The sequence below is a fragment of the Malurus melanocephalus genome, unplaced genomic scaffold (assembly GCF_030028575.1).
Source record: "Malurus melanocephalus ecotype Western Australia unplaced genomic scaffold, MMel_1.1 scaffold_96, whole genome shotgun sequence".
Lineage (NCBI taxonomy): Eukaryota > Metazoa > Chordata > Aves > Passeriformes > Maluridae > Malurus > Malurus melanocephalus.
Window position 1 is genome coordinate 1,064,716 of NW_026623328.1, and position 19,890 is coordinate 1,084,605.

The 19,890-nt window shown below is 41.2% G+C and overlaps 2 protein-coding genes across 3 annotated transcripts in view; both read left to right on the top strand.

Moving 5' to 3' along the window:
* UBE2Q2 (ubiquitin conjugating enzyme E2 Q2) overlaps nucleotides 1-10,730 on the top strand; it is a 45,375-nt gene extending 34,645 nt beyond the window's left edge. For both annotated transcript variants that reach the window (XM_057368697.1, XM_057368698.1), the window contains 7 exons: nucleotides 2,073-2,133; nucleotides 4,159-4,249; nucleotides 4,572-4,630; nucleotides 5,877-5,925; nucleotides 6,777-6,872; nucleotides 7,322-7,388; nucleotides 9,139-10,730. In XM_057368697.1, the coding sequence (XP_057224680.1) occupies nucleotides 2,073-2,133; nucleotides 4,159-4,249; nucleotides 4,572-4,630; nucleotides 5,877-5,925; nucleotides 6,777-6,872; nucleotides 7,322-7,388; nucleotides 9,139-9,170 (455 nt within the window). In that variant the 3' untranslated portion in view covers nucleotides 9,171-10,730. The remainder of the gene's footprint in view (nucleotides 1-2,072; nucleotides 2,134-4,158; nucleotides 4,250-4,571; nucleotides 4,631-5,876; nucleotides 5,926-6,776; nucleotides 6,873-7,321; nucleotides 7,389-9,138) is intronic.
* A 135-nt stretch (nucleotides 10,731-10,865) lies between these two features.
* FBXO22 (F-box protein 22) lies at nucleotides 10,866-18,309 on the top strand. Its single transcript, XM_057368699.1, has 7 exons — nucleotides 10,866-11,034; nucleotides 11,124-11,256; nucleotides 12,017-12,104; nucleotides 12,502-12,597; nucleotides 13,452-13,616; nucleotides 13,954-14,119; nucleotides 15,145-18,309. Exons 1-7 carry the CDS (start codon nucleotides 10,931-10,933, stop codon nucleotides 15,572-15,574), a joined length of 1,182 nt encoding a protein of 393 aa, XP_057224682.1. The 5' UTR covers nucleotides 10,866-10,930; the 3' UTR covers nucleotides 15,575-18,309.
* Nucleotides 18,310-19,890: the final 1,581 nt, after the last annotated feature.

Here is a 19,890-nt window from a genome sequence, read left to right on the forward strand (position 1 = left end):
AAAAACCCACCTTGTGTCCTTCATTACAGAGGTCTCAAAAACTGCTGTTAATCAGATAAATTCTTCTTGACATGAACTTTTTTCCTCTTACTGTCAAAATTACMAAGAAAGCATATGAGTTACTTCCAAATAACACGTCTTGGTTATTCAGAAAACAGCAAACAACACCCTCCCTAAGCTTTGGGTAGCATTGTTAACCAGCCTGTGTATTAAGGCTCGTGCTGTCAGTTCTGAGCTGAGCTGTCTCTCTGAGAGCTCTCTTGCAGCTTCTGGCTTAGGGGCAGCACAGCTCTTAGGAGTACAGCTCTTCCTGCTGGGAAAGCTGGCAAAATGTGCGTGCCTTGCAGCTGAAGGACTGGTACATGAGCTGTGGCTAGGACCAGGACTCCCAGGATGGTGGAAGGAGTGCAGGAGTGGGGTGGAGCCATAGCGAGTGAACAAAGGGGTGGAAGTTCTCTTGTGATCTGCCAGTGTTTAGGATGGGGTCAGTGTGTCCTTACTGTAACTTGTTCCCTTGTCTGTAATAAGTATTCTCTGCTCTTACTAGGGGCCAGAACTATAATATTGAGAGGCTGCTTCTTTCCAGGCTTTGCTCACATTTGGATGCAGGTGGAAGAAAATATTCCGGATACAACAATGGAATAGATTTTTCATTAATGGGAGTTGACAATGAGCAGAGTTYTGACTGTCAACTCTTGTTGTTACATCAGAGCAGTACAAATTGAAATTCTTACAGTTTGTGACTTACACTAAGGTTAGTTCAGAAAGTAGTGTCCTTGGATCTAAGAAATTGGAAAAAGGCCTTAATAGCTTCTTTGGTTGATCCTCAAACAGAAGTGTCGTGTCTCTGAACTAGATGTTGATTAAAAGGGACATGGAGAGCACAGAGAGTACGTGTTCAGGCCTACATTGTTATTCTAGACATAGGAAAATTAGAAATTGTGCTGTTGGCTGCAGTACCCACTTGTTAGTGGCACTCAGTAAGGAGAAAAAGCATGGGTGCTTTAACTTGTTTGCCAAGTTCTGAAATGCTTTTTGGACAGCTTGAAATGTCATCTATACTCCAAGTAATAATGCTTGCAAGTTTCAACTACAAGATAATTTTTATTCTAGAAAAATAAAAGTCAGAAATGAATACACCTGTTCCTTGGGGAGAATGTGGTGACTGCAGTCTGGTAGTTGTATTGCCTTCAGAAATMCTAGGCAGGTTCCTCCTTTGCATATGATTTCCAAATAATTAGGTCAGCAATAGAGTTGCTGTTAAATATTAGGCCAGGTAGCAAGTTTAATAACAGTGGTTTTATCTGTATGCATTAGTATTCTGTGAAGGAAGAAGTTTAACTTTTGTACATGACTGGTGCTATGTTCTGAGTCTTGCCTGGTGGTTAAAGATTTATTGCTYTTTCCAGAGCTGCTTGTAAATTTATGGAGGAAGCTTAAATATACAAGAAAATGGCAGATAATATCCATCCTTCCCTGGSAGTGAAATGCACAACTGTTGTTTARMRKACTTAAAAYRAACAGRCCACTGAAAATCACCAGCTGGTTCCTGCAGACAGCTTTTTAGATGCATCTTTCTGCTTCTTCAGTCAGCTKCTGGGAATGTGCTTCATCCAATGCAGTGTCCCCTTTTTTGGGTTTCCACTGCAAATACTGTCCAGTGTGCTGTCCTGGTGTGCCTGTACTGATGAGAGCCTGTGAAATAAAATGCTGCATACTCAAACTGTGTTATGAAGTGTCTTAAATGCATGTTGGCTGTGTTCTGGGTGTAAAAATCAGGGAGTAAAAAGCAAGCTGAGGTTGTAGTTGTGGAAAGTTTGAAGGTGAAATGGTGAAGTGTCAGAAAAAAAGATTTGATTCATGTGGAGTTTTTTTAATWGAAGTGAAAACACTTTTTCCCTTGTAGCAGCTCAGAAGTGCTTCTGCTGCTGGAGGAAGGAAGTGCCTCAGTATCAGTATCTTGCCCATTGCTTATACCTACACAWTCGTATTTAACAGCAAAGAATGGTTTTGCTAAGTTTTATCTTATCACACTTCTAGTGCATAATTAATTCCATCCAATATTTCTACAGGGATATATTCAGTGGAACTGGTGAATGACAGCTTGTATGAATGGCATGTTAAGCTTCTCAAGTAAGTTATTAAAGTTTTTTCATATTCTGAACAATCTGTTTTATTATTGCTGAAGCGATTCTCTTGATAAATGAGAATCTCTAGCCAGAGCATATAAAATAGTGTGTTACTGTATTAATAGCAGTAATGGTAATTGTAGCCACTAAACAGTGGCTGTAATTCTGATACATAGAAATGTCTAGAGATGGAACTGTAGTAATTGAGCTGGCAAAAAGACAGACCTGCTTTGCACTGCCAACACTGTGTGTATTACATTAACTGTCATTACTGTTCAATTCTCTTTCTGAAATTGCTCCAAAATACAAAGCCTTAAATGATGAATTTTTTTTTCCAAGAGTTTTTGCATGATTTTATTTTTATTTATTTTTAATGACAGAAAAATGCAACTTCCAGTTTCATTCAAGGTGGAGGAAGGAATAGAAGTTCCTTAGTGTCATTAATTGTTTATAGTTGAACAGACACATAGGAATTAAACTTTCAGCTATCATGTAAATGTGAGTTATACAATTCATCACCTAGTACAAAAAATGAAAAGCAGTACGTAACTTACCTTGTCACATCCATAGTTCAGTAACTTTAAACCTAGAGGTGTTAGAGTGAAATTATTCCTGATAAGATGATTGTCTCTGTCATCCATACTGTACCCTAAAGAAAGGAAGAGYCTACCCAAACTAGGCTGGGTGGCTGCAGAGCATGGCAATGGATGAAGGAGCTTCCATGAGTTCCCATAAGTCATGGTGGATAAGGACAAGGACATGGGCTGTTTCAGCTCTGTAGTAGACTGCCCATAGGAATTGGTGCCTTGTCCTAGGGGTGAGGCTCATGCAAACTGTGTCACCAGCTGCTGAAATAGTTTGGTTTTCTTCTTAATGTAATCATGGGCGTGTGAAGGTTTTGAGGTTGAAAATGGCAGGAATGACACATCAGAGAAATCTGTGTCACGTTATAGGAGGCCTTTCCTATCTGAGCACTTCTGTAACCAAGTGCTCTAACCACTGTGCAGTGATTTSAAACCTCTGTTCAAGTGCTGTGAACAGGTCTCATTTTCTGCTTTCAGAAACTAGGAAATGGAGTACATGCTGCAATTGCCTTCCAGAATGACTAAGAGAATAAGTGTTGYGTTTGTTTCTTGCAGCAAAAAGTGTCTGAAAACAAATGCACTGTGTGCAGAGTGGCTGAGGGGGTAGATGTCCGAGGAAAGAGCCCATGTGAGGAAGGACCAGTGTTGTTACTAGAACAAGTTCATTTGGACTGGCCCAGCACAAGCTATTGCTTGAAATGAGAGGTTTCTAAGCACTGGAAGATTTTTTTCTGAAATARTTTCACACTGGTAGAATGGGGACAAACTGCACAAGGAATCCTGAAATGAGATTTAATCACTTTGTAGTTTCACCTGTAGCAGAGGATTAGTTTTAYATGCTTTTGGCTTGCTGCAGGTGTTTTTGATGAGTTTCTTCTATTTAAAAGCTGATGGGGTGTCAGAGCTTGGTGGGATTAACCCAGTAGTGTCTGAATTAATGGYCAGGCTGCTCACCAGTGGCATTTTGGAACAAACTGTTGTTGAAATTCTGCTGAGCAGAAGCTGCTGGCTTTAGTACTTTTGCTGATGSAGATTACTTTTAACAGCTGATGCAGAACTACAATTACATATTCCATAAAGGATTCACTARCTATGTGCTGAAAACTAGATGACTACAGTCTTCCTGCTTGTTTTTCTCCCCTCTTATTTGAACACAACTGAACTGAAGAGAATTAAAATTGCTCTTTGTAAATAAAGAGCTTATTTTGTGCAGTGTTTTAAATAACACTTGATAGCGTTGGGAATGTAGACATTGCAGCAAGTTTTCATGCTGAACTTGTGGCAAAGTTTTTACTTTGTAAAAGGAGCAAGAATTTCTCACAGTTCACCTTARACTACAGTTTGTAAACTACAAATACAGAAAGGTAGTCTTCAAGAGGAATTACTGTTTACAGGTATCGAAAATATTAACTTCATCCATGATCTCTCCCCTGCTGCTTTTATAGGGTTGATCCTGATAGCCCACTRCATAGTGATCTTCAGGTCTTAAAAGAAAAAGAAGGTGTAGAATACATTTTACTCAACTTCTCTTTTAAGGTAAGTGTCTGTAGGATGAAATGCTGCATTTAAATTTGAGGTTTACTTTAGAAAGTGACTGAAATGACCCTTAGCTATTACTTRTAATAATGATGGCTCTATAGCATAAAAAAGGGGGAAATAAAAGAAAACTAACTTCTAAGTTGGGCACTCATTCTTCCCAAAAAAATGCTTTTTAGCCAGCACTGTGGAAAAGGAACTTTTATAGAACTGAAAAATTGTGGTACTTAAAATCTGATTTGACAAATTGAAATTTTGGTTTTAAAACAACCAAAGTCACAGTATTTTCCTTAACCTGTGTATTTTTATTATTTGTTTACAGGATAACTTCCCTTTTGATCCTCCCTTTGTGCGAGTGGTGTCTCCTGTGCTCACGGGAGGGTAGGTTTGAATTGCCTGACAGAAACTGTGCTTTGTGGTAAAAACGTTGCAAGCTGAAACACTCCCTGCCTGTCATAATATTGAAGAACTGACCTCTGTGGAGAGTTGACATTGCTGTTACTTCTCYTGTTGCAGGGTGTTTTGGGTTGGTGCTTTGAGCAGGTCTTGATCCCTGCGTTGCCTTAAGTTTGTTGTATACTTTTAACTCTCTTGCTGGCATAAAGTTTTTGTTTAAAAATTCCTCAAATGCTAAGGCTCAAATACTAAATTTAGTTGAAAACATGATCTAAATGTCATCTAAAACACATTTAAAGTGCTGTCTGTGGCATGGAAACTTGTATATGTCCATGGAGACAAGATTAAATTCACCTTCTAAGGCTTTTATGCATTTCCTGGTGACAGGAAATGATACCTGCATTTCAAAAKGTGATAGCTGGTCCTGATTCTGCTTTGTTTTGAATTGCTGTGTATCCTTTTTGAATTCAGTAAATGGTTAGTGCAGTTARWTRGARYYCWYRWGRRYTCYAWYTATCTCAAAACTAAATGAGCAGAGCCAAACACCAGAAAATTCATTGGATTCTAATTTTGTTGTATTCAGACTTCTTTGTAGAATGAAAGAAGAATGGCTTTTCAGTGGTCGTTTCCCTCTGAATGTCATATGGATGTATGAGGTTTAAACATCTTGTTTATAGAGAAGACCAGATTTTGGCAGTGGTAAATTCTCCCCCCTCAGTCCAGGTTTTGTGGTTGGTGCTCAGGTGCTCTGCTGAGTCCCAGTCAATGGATGAAGTGTTACTGAAATTAGAAAGTGATTTACAGGAAAAGAACAAGCAAAGATCTGATTATCTCTTGTTATTTATAGGTGCTCCTAYATTGTTTGAAAATGGTGTGAAATTTCTTTACTGAATTGAATTTCGTTGGTTTCTTTTACCTACACATCAGTATTATATATAGAGAGGGTAGCCATGAAAAGTAACTTTCCTTTTTCCATGGTCTCTGCAGTTGTGCAGGCCAGCTCAGTCAAAGGTTTAAACTAAGTCTACTTAGCAAACAACTTTGGTTTTTGTCTCAYAATGCTAATCTTCTTTGCCTGAGTATAAAATGGCTAGCTAGTTACAATATTACTGTTAAAGGGCATTTCAGCTTTATGAAGAAAGAATTAACAAACAAGCTGGCAAGAGTTTAAGGTGCTGTAARCAGTTGCATCTTTTTACTAACTGGTGTCAAATATATTTTCTTTCATTAGGTATGTCCTAGGTGGAGGTGCATTATGCATGGAACTTCTTACTAAACAGGTGAATATGGACTCTGTTATCTGGATAATAAAGCATGCCTTAAAATAATGAAAATAGGTGTTTTCTCTGAGTTGARGAATCCCTGTGTGGAATAAATTGCACAAGCCAAAGGAAACATGGTGGAATTAAATTTGCCTTGCTGGTCTTGTTTGAGATCTTTTCTACCTTTGATGGCTTCTAAGGAAGAGCAGGAAGTGAGAGCACTTCAACTTCTCAGAATTTCTGTGAGGAAGGCAGTGTGAAGAGAGAGTTCTGGGGAGCAAAACACATTGTTTTCTTTTCCAGAAGCTTCTTCAGCTGCACAAAGCCAGCTTTGGAGAAGTGAGGGATACAGGAGATTATAAGCATAGATGATTCTTGTGYAGATAGGGGGATTTTCTCTATCAAATAAATAAATGGATGAAGTTGCTTGCAGGCTCAGGCAAGAACTCTTGTTCGCTCCGGCAGGTAAAGCAATGCCAGAGATGAGCCAAAGTCTCATAGCTTTTACTGAATTGATTTCTTTGAGATCAGTCTTTTCTGCTTCTTGGAACAAGAATTTGTAATTTGTGTTGTGACATTGCTGTAAATGTGTCAGTGCTGTAAGGATGGAGCTTTTTTGTTTCTGTCTTGCTGTATTTTGGAAATGTGAATCAGCCTTTTCATTCTTCTTACGAGTTCTTAGTACAACAACTGTATATAATTTTACAGATTTTCTGTGGAAARTAAAAGTTAACTGGAAAGAAATTGTTAAAATTAAAACTGGATTGCCAGAAAAAAAAAATCTCATGGCACACATTCCAAAATAGATTTGCAAGGTGAGCACAAGAAGCAAGTACATGTTGAATGTTAATATTCCTTTCCTCCTCCAGGGCTGGAGCAGTGCCTACTCAATAGAGTCAGTCATCATGCAGATCAATGCCACTTTAGTCAAAGGAAAAGCCAGAGTACAGTTTGGAGCCAATAAGGTAAATGTGCTGTGTTTATYAATTATGCAGATCACAGTTGGGCTTCCATTTCTTTGCTAACTTGCATAGAAGATGCTTAATGACAGAATTGTTATTGCAGATATATTTTCATTTTGAGTTGTCTGATGCCTGTATCAGTATTTYATTGGCAATTAAGAATTTGTTATGTAATTATGAGCATATGAGGTGGATGAAGCCTTGGGATGGGCAGGGTATTTAAGCAGTTAGACTTTTTGCTCTCCTTATTGGCAGGGGGGGAGGGAAGGAGAATAGGGATTGGGAGGATTAAGAATTTTTGCCTCTTAGAAGAGAATCTTGAAAGCCAGAAATGTTCTAACATTGTGCATGGTGTTTATTTCTAAGCCCACTGTAGAATTTCCTTGTAAARTTGCTTTCAAGTCTTTCATGTCTAGATGCAGGTTTTTATGTTAGTTTTATTTTCCTTTCAGAATCAATATAATCTAGCAAGAGCACAGCAGTCCTATAAGTCACTAGTACAAATACATGAGAAAAATGGTATGTATGTTCTTAATCACTTTGTTCTTGTCTGCACAGCACCCTGGGAGTTGGTGTTTGGCCACAGAGAAACTTGAAGTGACAGTGTCTTACTTTGGCTTGGGGAGACCATCAATGTTTTTTCCTTCTTTCCTTCTTGCACTAGAAAGACAGTAGTGCTTACCTTGACTGCAGTCATTGCAACTTTTCCAGCTTATTGGGATGCTCCATGTGTTCCTATTGCTTCTTGAAAGGCAGCTCCATTTCCTTTTCAGCCAGTTGATCTAAGAACTTCATTGTTACTGTAGCTTTAAAGGGTCTTAATATTGCTGGACTATCTGCTGGAAATTTGTCCTGYTCCCTGAAAGATTTTGTTTCAATGTGGCAAGAGCCTAGTGGTTCTAATGATTATGGAACAGATAAAATGGAAAAAGACCCCAGACAAAAGAATACAAGAAGTCCAAGTGAGGTGCACTAGCTTGGAAACTGTATAATAGAACAGGGAGCCACACTGTTTCAGTTTGGGCTTTTTACTCTATTTGAAGTTCTCTGGTGCATAAAACGTGTGTATMAATGCTTTAGGTATAATTGAATTTACTGTGACAGTATGAGAAGATAATAAATGGCCTGAAGCTTTAACAGGTTTAAGTAGCTTACATGTTACATAAAGATAGTCAGCCGAATTGGCACCCTGATCTTGTGATGAGGGACTTAGTCCACTTACCACTTCCATGATGTTCTTCACACTGGGTTGGACACAGTGTCCTCCAGGAATTCAGGTTGCTGTGAACACCAGAGTGTRTTTCAGTGTGAMTGCAGTGAGCACCTCAGCTTCCCTRCTGCTAAAATGGAGCATAACACCTGTACACTTGGGAGGAGATCGGAGATAATGATTTTAATATGCTCTCCAATTTTGCAATATTTTGATCTTGCCATTAATTGAATCTTTTGCTTTATTTAGTTTGCTACAACAGCCAGGCTGGCTGCCTGTTTACTTTTATCTATGTGCTACAAATGATCAGTCCTGCCTCAGGAGCTGTACACAAAACATTCACAGCCCTCAGTGCTGCTGTGAAAGGTGTCTTGAGCTTACAGCTGCTACCTGCTCTCTGGGACATCACAAATAGGTCCTGTAGTCACTGTACACACAGTTAGAAAAAATTTTACAAGAGGGCTGGGAGAATTAAGACTGGAGCTCTGGAGGTCYCTAGAAAAAGCTGTACCCACTTGATCAGGTATGATTCAGCTGCTAAACATGCCARATTATGTCAGGAGACCAGTTATTCAACTGACATTTCTGAGCTTATTCCTACAGTAAGATTTGCAGAAGTCGGATAAACTTTGATTGCTTATGTGTGCCTAACTCTGCAGTWCACAAAATGAGATTTATATAAGTGTCCCAGTGCAGTCATGTTTGTGTGTCTGTGCTTTAAGTAGCTTGAAGACTTGGCAGTTTTACCTCTGTTYTATTCAGTTTGGTTAGAGCAATGTTCCTCCTTCAGCAGTTTCTTCTTGTTGGTGTCCAGCTTGTCCAGCTCAAGATAGCTRCTGCCACAAAAATCTGCCACCCAAATACTGGGCCTGATCTGGAGTGTGCCACATGGTTTGTCTGCCACTGCTGGTTACTAGYATTTAGGGCACTGGATGTTGCTGAGCTGGCCTGCTTTAGGAGGGAAGGAATGAGCCAGGTTAGGCTTGTCTCCCCCAGATGAAGAGTAGGATGGTGTGGACACAGCAGTGTTGGTACCTAACGTGTCTCTGTTCTCCACAGGCTGGTACACTCCTCCAAAAGAAGATGGCTAACGCTGAGGACTGCTGTATACCTGGACCAATGTCAACAAAACAAGTTCTTTTCTATGTTTTCCAACACACAGACTCAAGCTATGAGTGCCCCTATAACAGCTGTACTGAGGACTTTAGCTATTAGATAAGTTAGTGGATAATCTGTCAACTGACACGTACAGTATAAGTTACAGCCTTACCATTCCGCTCTTCTTAGGTATCTGGACTGAGCAGTTTGGGCCTTTACCATATTTGTTCTTATGGATTAAGCATATTTGGGCCACACCCTCCTTTCTCCCTTTTTTTATTTGAAAGCATAAGCTCTCCCTGCAACAGGCTATCAATTTACTACTAAAGATCATTCAATAAGAGTGAGTTGTTCACACACTTCTGTGTATTTCTTACCTTTTGCAAAATGCAGACTGCAGAGACTTGCGTTGTATTGTTTCATTTAAAGCCAAGAAATTTAATACATTGTTTAATACTGTTTTAGGAAATGTCAGGTCTTGCAAATCACAATAGTTTTTCTGGTCTAAAATGACAGCGTTTGTAGTATTTCCAAATTAATGGTATAGGAAAAACACATGTATGTTAAGTCATTAAACATTTTTCATGGCTGTATGAGAATATGAACTGTTTATTGGAAAAGATGCTCTTTGTTTAGATTATCTTAAATTTTTGGGGTTTTTTTTCTTTTTTTGTTTTCTTTTGTTTTTTTTGTTGTTATTCAGAGCAAGGCTGTGCCAATAAAACCTTGTAACTAGTCACTTCCACTGGGGCATCAGAACTTGCTGGGCTGTTCCTGCTACTTGTTGGCTCAACCTCCTTAACAAGAAGAGCCGCAGTATGAAGCTTGAAGTTATTTAAAATACTAAAAACCTTTTTAGGTGTTCCATTTTATTAACGGGTTGCTGCAATCATTTCTAAACTAATGAACTTATAAAGTGATTGGCACAAATTGAGATGAAAGTCCTTGAGTGAAAAATTTTTATATAAAAGCTACACTAAAGTACAAAAACATGTCAACCGATTCAGAGGCGTTAGAAATGCTGCCATAGTCATGACGGTGGTTTTGTCATTGAAAGACTAATGGGAACTGTTTTTTCTTTATTAGGAGATGAATCTGGGTCTGTGTACTTACACAATTCCATTGCCTTACCGAAATCGACTCTATTTTGGTTGTAGTACTAGTCATTAGGCCTGTGCACCCTCGGGGCCGAGCTAAGGGTGTGTTCCATGGATTAAGCACTTTTAGAGGTGCAGAAGCATGTTTTTGTTATGGTTTCTTTTTGGTTGACTATCAAACTTGTGCTCTTTTCTCTATCAGGCACCCGCGGGTCCTTGTGCATTTGCTTCTAGATCCAGTTTTCTAGCTCGAAAGAAACGATGGGAGAGGTTTGGCACCGCTTCCAGTGCGTGTTGTCGCCCGGTGCGGTGGGTGACAGCCGGGGCTGTGCCGCTGTCCGGGCACAGCGCCCTTCGGCGCATGCTTCTGTTTGGGTTCCATTTCTTCTGGCAGAGTTCCTTGGCAATGTACAGTAATTTGTAAACTTGCATCAAGTTTATGAATAAAAAGCATTTTACGAAGCGCTGTGTCCGTGCTGGGGCTSGGGGCTCGAGGGAGGGGGGAGATGRGAGCCGGGCGGGTCCTCCCCGCCGCCAGGCGGCGCCAGCTTGGGGCCCGTGCCCGTGGGCGCTGACCGGAAGTTACCTCAGGCGCGGCGGCGCGCGGGTGACGCAGGGCGCTCGGAGCGCGGCGGGAGCGGGGTGGCGGCGGGGCCATGGAGTCCGAGACCAAGAGTGGCTTCGTCCTCGCCAACCTGGCCGAGGTGGTGGAGCGCGTCCTCGGCTTCCTACCCACCAAGGCGCTGCTGCGCGCCGCCTGGTAAGGGCCGGGGCCGTGGGGTGGGCGGCAGCCGGCTCCGGTTCGCGGGGGCGGCGCGGCCAACGCGGCGTGTCCGTGTTGTGTTGCAGCGTGTGCCGGCTGTGGAGGGAGTGCGCCCGGCGGACGCTGCGGACGCGGCAGCGAATCGCGTGGGTGTCGGCGCTGGAGCCGGGCCCCTCAGAGAGCCACACGCTGGTGCGCGCGCTGGCCCGCGAGCTCGAGGTGAGGGGCGCGAGGGGCGGCCTGAGGGGGCGCGAGATCAGGGCCTTCTGTAAACACTGACGGCACTTCTTCTGTAAACACTGAAGGCGCTTCTTCTGTAAACACTGACGGCACTTTTTCCAGCCGCTTATAAAAGGGACGGCTTCGGAGGAGTAACTGGTTTTGACAGTTCCAGTGTTGCCGGTTAATACACCAATCAAAACGCCGAGGATTTGCAGTTTAGGGCACATCTGTTCATCTCGGGAATCTTGTTAAGCGGTAAACCCTTATAGGCTGGGAGACACTGAGGAAACATTGCAGGATCTCTCTGTCTGGCGGGATTCCTTTCCGGTATTAAACCTGGTGTGGGTCTTCAGGGTCTTAAGCACTACATCGAGGCCTCAGCAGATCAGTGTTAAACCAATCGGAACAAAAAAGGCCAGAAGTGCTTCTACACAGTGTTTCCCAGCATCTGCACTGATGAATAGCAGAAACTGACAGCCATGTTTGCAAGGAGTTTAAATAATGCTAGAAGATGGAGCAGAGCCATGGGGATAGTTTGCAGAGCTGTTCTTGCTCATGTGAGATTTGGGTCAGCTCACTGKCTATGCTTCCAATTCATTAGATAAATCTGGGCACTTCTGAGGCTAATGGGAGGTTGAAGCCTGGTGAGGGGAAAGGGGACCAGCATGGGCTGCTAGTGGAGCAGGATCAGTTTCTGACTCCACTTTCCCATCACTCACTCCGGGTCTCTTCTACTCCTTCTCCTGTATCTTTGCAGGAGGTGCATGTGCTACCCCAGACCGTGCTCTACATYGCTGATGCAGAGACATTCAGCGGGCATGAGGATTGTCATGAGCAAAAGAAAGGTRAAGTCTGTACMTAACTTGATTCCACTTCAAGAAATGTGTGGGTTGTAAGTAGAGMATAATCGAAAGGGAGTTGTCTGAGTTTTAGTTTCAATGGGAAGTAAATCTTTTGCAGAACCTGTGACTGTGTAATGTTGCATTTGTGGTAGGAAGCAGCTCATGTGTCTGTGTTCATGTGTACAGATGGACTCCTTTCCCTTCTGTGGCAGACGCTGAGTGTGTTTGCCTGCCGGCAGCCCTATGCTCTCAGGAAACAGCACAGACCTGCGTGCTGTTACCAGGGCGGCCACTGATGGGCAGCATTGGTTAAGCAAGACGGGTTTGGCTGTGAGATTTGCTCAGAACACACTTTTACTGCTCTCTGATAGGTTTTTTTTGTCTCTTCTTATTTTAACAGCCAGAAAAAGAAACAGTAAGGAAACAGCACTTGCACTTGAAAAGTTGTTGCCAAAGCGATGTCAGGTTCTTGGACTGGTCACCCCAGGGATTGTAGGTAGGAGCCAAATGTGTGGGTTTTTGAGAGATCAGCTTGAAGATGTCACCTCTCATCTTGTTTAGCACTGGCTTCTGTTTAAAGAGTTCATAGTGTCACTGCTAAGTGACACGCAGCTTACTAGATGTGTTGCAGTTATAATTAAGCATTGGTTTAATTGGGCAGGCAGCTTTCCCTGGCACATTTATACACTTACTGAATGTTGCTCAGATTTATGTATATGTTTTAGTCACATTGTGACTAATAGTACAGGACATCCTGGTATATATCTATTTGTAATGGTCTAGCAGGGGACGTATGCAGTAACTATGGAAAATTCATAGCCTCCCTTGGCATTTTATCATGCTTCACTCTTCTAAATCATTAGAAGGTTGATTTTTTTTTATAGTTTCACACCTTGAATTCATAGGTAGGGTAATTGGTTGTTGTCACTGCCATAATTTAATAATACACTCCCAATATTTGGGTCAGTTAGCTYTAYACTGTCATCTAATGCTTGTATGACACCTTAAGAACTTGAGCATGTTTGTGTGCCTGCAGAAGTTGATAGGAAGGCACTGTTCTTGTTTTCCTAGTATTTTATATTTGGTRTGACTGGGGGGGACATGTCTAAATATGTCCACATCTCCTTGTCCAAAGTGACTTCAGCATGATCCATAGCCAGCAGGACATACATATGCTTCATCTTTCCAAAACATCAAAAAAAAATCACACTAATTCTCAGTTAGATAAGTCGTTATGGAAATAGATTGTTATGTATCACCTGAGCTGTTCAACCTCTTTCTACCCATGTTACAGTGTAAATGAAAGTATTAGAACCCCTGAACACAARATGCTTGGTTTTCTCTCTGTAGTTACTCCGATGGGTTCAAGCAGCAATCAGCCTCAAGAAATTGAAGAGGGCGAAGCTGGATTTGCTCTGTTGTTTCCCAAAATTGATGGGGTGAAAATTCACACCTTCCACTTTTCTAAAGATGTGAAGAACAGAGTCTTTGATGAAAGTAAATTTGCYGAAGCAGGTATATAATTTTTCTCTCCTTTACTTGGGGTTTTGTGAGATGCTGTGCTGCTCTTTGAGGTGCCAGTCTGGAATTATGCGTGGCACCAGCAGCTTCTGTACTGGTCTCAAGAGTCACTGTGGGGCTACAGCTGGTATTGTGCATCTCTGCTCCTCCCAATCCCTGGAGTATTAAGGTTAAGTTATCTGGAGTATCAGTTTCCAATTACCTTCATTACATTTCAAACAGAGCTGTTCAGAGAGAGGTGTGATGTATTATTTGAGGAGAAACTAGGATGGTTGGGCTTCAGAGTTCAGCATTTAAAAATACAAGAATCAGTGTTGGGTTTTTTTTGTAGGTTTGAAGAATAACCCAGATCTCCGTGTTGTTCTTCTGTTTGGCTACAACTCCTGGAGGACGGGAGCTACTCGATTTCTTCATCAAATAGTCAATCCATTGAATGAGAAGAGTATCATYCTGGCTGGAGGCCAAGTGGAGAGCTTTACATCACTGACCTCTGAGAAGTAGGTATTTTTTTTCAAGGTAAATGATGAAGAAGATTTTAAATGAGAGAAACATTGTAGATCTATAGTCTATTCTAATCATAATGGAAATGCCTGTTAACAGTAGTAAAATAATGATTTCTTAAAGGGAAGAATGTCCCAACTGCTACTTTGTAATGTASCCAGAAAAGCTGAAAGTTTTGTATGGCTGTGTTACAAACTGGATTCTGATAACCCAGCTAGGAGAAACCCACTGAAAACGAGATTTCCAGCTTTAGATACCTTTGTGTGTTTACTGCAGTCAGCATTTCATCTCTGARTGCAGGTAAATGGAATCCCCATTCATTTGTGATGGAGCCCATGATGTGAACATGTGTTTGTGTATCTTCCTCAGTTTGGCTCACAGCACGGAGCCATAGCTGTGCCCCAGGAGAACTCCTGATCCGCTATTGCTGTTGAAGGATGTGGTACTATGTCCTGTACAGCCATGCCCACAGGCTCCTCTCATGCCATGGAGGTCTGCAGTCCATATTAATATCAAGCTTTTTCTTACATCTGATTTTGCCAACTKCACCATTGCCCCAGATAAGAGAGCTGACCTTATATAAAGTCACTGCAGATAAAGGTTAAGTACGTAACTACTTAACCCCRTATGTCCTGGCCAACCAACTTAAAGCAACATGAATCCGAACCCTTTACTGACTGCTGCCCTGCTTCCATGTATAAATCCTGAGTGCCTTTGCTTGTTTTAAGTTTAACTGATGGTTTAGTTGGAATTACAGAGCTGTGACATACACCAACTGCTAAATTTGACATGTGTGAAACAAGTTTATGCTTAATGCCTCCTGGTGGTTGGGGAAGATTTTCCTTGTGAAAGGTTGCTATAAAAAAAACATAGCTAAACTGTGAGTTCTTTGGTTTGCTTTTTAACTTTGGGTGGTATCAGAATCACTGCCATGTTGGCTGCTTTCAATCTATGCAGCAGAAGTTTAGTGAGATGTGGTCTCCCCAAAACATTGTCTAATTCAGTGCCTGTTGCCTTTCAGTAACCATGCCCAGCCCGGTGATGCCTGCGGCGTGGTTGGGCTGGCTTTCAGCGGTCCCCAGATCCAGAGTGCCACTGTTCTGTTAGACCAGGACGTGGCTGATGAGAGGACGGCAGAAGCGGCCATGCAGCGTCTCAAAGCAGCAAACATCCCCGAGCACAACACCATTGGCTTCATGTTTGCRTGTGTTGGCAGAGGATATGGGCATTACAAAACCAAAAGGAATATGGAAGCAGATGCATTTAGGAAGTTTTTTCCAAATGTACCCCTCTTTGGCTTTTTTGGACATGGGGAAATAGGATGTGATCGAATAGTTACTGGGAATTTCGTATTAAGAGAATGTAATGACATAAAAGATGACCTGCTTCATGGCTATACTACCGTTATGACTCTTATTCACCTTGGTTCAGGTAAAGCAAACCAAGCCTAAGCAAGGTTTAATGCTTCACTGAGCTGTTTGTTTCATTCCAGAGAGCTGAGAAGTCTAGAAGAATGGACATGTTGCAGTCAAAGCCCCTTCCAAAACACAAGCATCATTTTGGTAATATTATTGAGTCTTGTAGGTGCAATAGAGTTTAATATCTGTGAGAAAGCCTTGCATTTTGTGTAATCCCCTGTACACATCAGAACTGCAGAAAATTATATTTGATGGAATACTACAATTGAAGAAAACCTCTCTTCCAAAATGAAAATTATTTCTACAAATCATAGAATATGTTGAATTGGAAGGAACCCATCAAGATCATTAAGTCCAATTCCTGGCCCTGAACAGGGCACCCCAAGAATCCCACCAAGTGCCTGAGAGTGTTCTTCAAATGCTTCCTGAAGTCAGGCTCCAACTACATTCCTGGGGAGCCTGTTCCAGTGCCCAGCCACTCTCTGGGTGAAAAACCTTTTCTTGATACCCAGCCTAAGCCTCCCTGAYTCAGCTTCATGCCAYTTCCTTGAGTCCTGTCACTGGTCASAAGAGTKAAGAGATGTGAAAGACTGCAGTGAGGTCTCCCCTCARTTTCCTCTTCTGCAGGCTGAGCAAACCAAATGTCCTCAGCCACTCCTCATAAGGCTTCCCCTCCAGATCCTTCACCATCCTCRTGGTCCTCCTTTGGACCCTCTCTAAGGCTTAATGTCTTTTTTATGTTKTGGTGTCTAAAACTGCCTCCAGGACTCGAGACTGCCCCAGTGCAGARCAAAGCAGGACAATCACCTCCCTGGCCTGGCTGGTGATGCTGGGCCTGATGCACCCCAGGACAYGAGTGGCCCTTCTGGCTRCCAGGGCACTGCTGACTCTTACCCARCCTGCTATCAGCCAGGACCTCCAGGTCCCTTCCCACAGCTGCTCTCCACTGTTGCTCCCCAGTCCATAAACAGCCAGGGTTGCCCTGTTCCAGGTGCAGAACCCACCACCWGCCCTTGTTAAGTTTCATRTGGTTGGTGATTGCCCATCAATTTGTCAAGGTCTATGCAGGGCCTCTGCCCYTGAGGGAGTTGACAGCTCCTCCCATTTTAGTGTCAATGGCAAACCCAAATACCAACAGRTAGAAAGAAACAATACTTTGATATGCTCTTATTTATGTATATAAAGCACTCTAGGAAAACTAACAATGCATTAAATCTGCCATTTCCTGCATTTCTAGAGATGCACAACTTTCCCAGGGTCCCTTTTACAAAACTGAACAGTTTTACTAGATAAAATCAATGCAAGTCTTTAGAGAAAAGCAACAAAGTACTTGTTAAATAAAGATAGAAGTATGTCAAAGCACCTTGCCACCTATTCTTAAGAGAAAAAGCTCTGATTTAAAGAGATGTTGTCCATCCAAGAGTTCAACTGGGATCACCACCTTGAACTGAATTTCAGTTGTCATAACTATGTGATTTAGAATATAGTCGTTGCCTTTTGTAGCGTGATTACAATCTTTTAAATCCATAGTGCTTAGAAGTAAGTCTATCTATTAAGTTTCTTTTAAAAGTTTTTTGCTGTTTAATTTGGAATTTTGGGACACAGGATCTGGCTATATTGTATTTATTAGAGAGACTTTACACCAGACTTGTGACTTGTGCTTTTGCATGTTTTTCCWATGCTTTTACATCAGTCATCTGTTTTGATTGCTGCAGCTGGCATGCAGTATCCAGTAAGTAAATTCAGCATAGYCTCAGTATAGCTAATATATTTTCTGCTTTTAAAATTCTTTCCTTCCTTTTATTTTCACTTAGTAATAGAATAACATGAAAAAAGGTTAATTTTGCATCATTTCTTGAGAATCCTAAATGCAAAATCAGGCAGCTGGCCCATTTTCAGTGTAGTAAAAAGAAAATACTTAACTGTGTGTTGTACAACAAAATAACATCTTTTGCTTTAAATGTACCAAGCAAGACTTCAGTTGTCATCTTCACGCCCATATCTAGTTAAAACTTTCCCTGTACCTGACCTAACAAGCTAAGGTAGGGSTGTGTCTGTTCTGAGAGTTAACTGTTTCACTGTCTGCTGAGCACAGACAGCACTTTCCTRTGGCTGTATTGATGATTGGGTTTTTTAATTAGAAGACAGGATCAACTGTGAAACAATCTGAAAGTGGAATATGGTTGAATCTGCAGAGAACCCCTTAGTAGGAGGTGACTGTAACCAAAACATCACATTTKGCCCTTTGTGTCTGCATAACCTTTATGTCTAACAGGAGGGAAAGGAAATGTTAGATTTCTGTAATGCAGATAGGATTCCTGTTGCTGTTAGCCATGCTGACTAGCCTAGGAATGTTAATTGGTTGCTGTACTAGAATGGTTGAAGTGTGATCAAYCACGTGTCCTTAATAACAGTCCAGACTCGGCCAGAACGTCAAAGAAGCTGATGGTGAGCTCAGACAATGGCACAACTAAACCAGAATCAACAAGGTGGTCTGCAGGGGGTAGCAGCAGGTCCTGTAGCTGAGGAAACYTCAGAGGTAAACATAGTACAGAAAAGATGCTGGGGGAATGGGGGGTCTGCATCAGAATCCAGGCACCCTTCTCTCCATCGAGTAGTGGGAATGAGCCCAAAAGACCCCAGAACCCTGCACATGGCTGGAACCACTACACTGTCTCTCCCAGGCCACATCACACCTTCCACATGATAGGGAAGTGATGTAAGTGATAAAATTGCAACATCTGTGATTAAAGTGTTTTGCTATCCCATTTCATTTTGCCTCCATGCTGTTATTTGCTCTTCAATCACAACAGTTCCTGTGAGAGCCCAAAATATATTTGCTTACAGGGTGCATGTACCAAAAGGAAGAGACAATTGACATAAAGTTTTGCAGTGCCAAAATTTAYACTTCTGTCATTCAAAATAAGTAACCATGAGGTATTAAAGTGGGCAAAATTAGTTAAATGATTATTCAGCACTTGAGGCAAATGTGAATAGCAGACTGCTCTAAAGATATCTGAAGATAAGGTTTATCTGCAGTCACAGTGCTGACAGTAATAGGGGACAGAATCCCTAAGTGACCACAACTGGATTTTGATTTTGTTATGAAAAAAGTTAGACTTGCAAAGTCACAAGACSTGCAGGGAGGAGTGACAGTTCTGCTGACCAAAGGTAAAGACATTTTTTCTCCCCATGTTTGAATGTGAATGTTTTGCTGCACATTTGTTCAGTGCATCATTCAGTTAACYGATTCGTGGGTTTCAAAAATACAAAAATAATAGGCAATAAGTGTGATGTATAACCTTGTACTTGCRCAATCAAAATAGCAACTACCAAACATAAAGCTATTACTGCAACTTCTATTTTAAARGTACTATCCAAAAGTCTCCTCATAGGATGTTCCTGTAACATGCAGTTAATAAAGTGAGACTAATTTGATAAAGAGGAGCAAAATTTTTAAGAACAAATAGTTACATATGATTCTGAATTAATTTTTAGTTTAAAATTTACATCAGACCTCACTCACTTCATTACTCCTCTTAGTTTATACTTTTCATTCTAAAAATGGAGAATTTCCTTCTACTAAAAGTAACTGGTGGTGATTTTTAGCTTTCATATCAGAAACTGGAATTAAGTTTTCTGGTTTTTGGCCCAGTGAGAGAACAAGCAAAAAAAATATTTGTCATTCAGATGCCTGCTTCTGTTTTACTCAACAGAATGATACAGAAAAATAACATTTGAGGTATGGAAATTTGCATAGTTATAAGTTACAAAGACCATTAAGTGTACAGTTAAATGGTCTTTTATAGGATCTTTTATATTATTGTCTCTGAGCACTCTGCATGCAGACAATAAAAAAATAATGATTTTCTCCTCTATTATTATTTTTCATTACTGCATTGGGGAGAATTTTTTTTTCARTGGTGGATCTCCAAAATACATTTAATACAGCAGTTGTATTTTCTGCACACAGGTAACACAGCTGTTTGAGTCTAATTTTAATCTGAGTTTTTTCTTGTTGCTAAGCCTGTTTCTCAGCTAGCCACAGGCTCCAGAAGAGGTTTCAGAAGGACTCCAGATTAGCCTTGAGGGTGTTGTGAACTACAGGCTTCAAAGAGTGCAGCGAGGTAATCCAAGCTCACCTCTGATGGTGGTGTGCCTTGGTCTTGTGTTACTGTTTTAGGTCAAACAAATACAAGTTTAAACGTTGTAGGGCCTTTTTAGTGATTATTTTATGCCTACCAGCACCTCAGAACAATATAGGGTATTTTTTGTAAGAGAACATACAGCTACAGTGAGAAATTGGAAACTCAAAGGAAATGCATAAAGACAGGTTTGGATTATTTGGA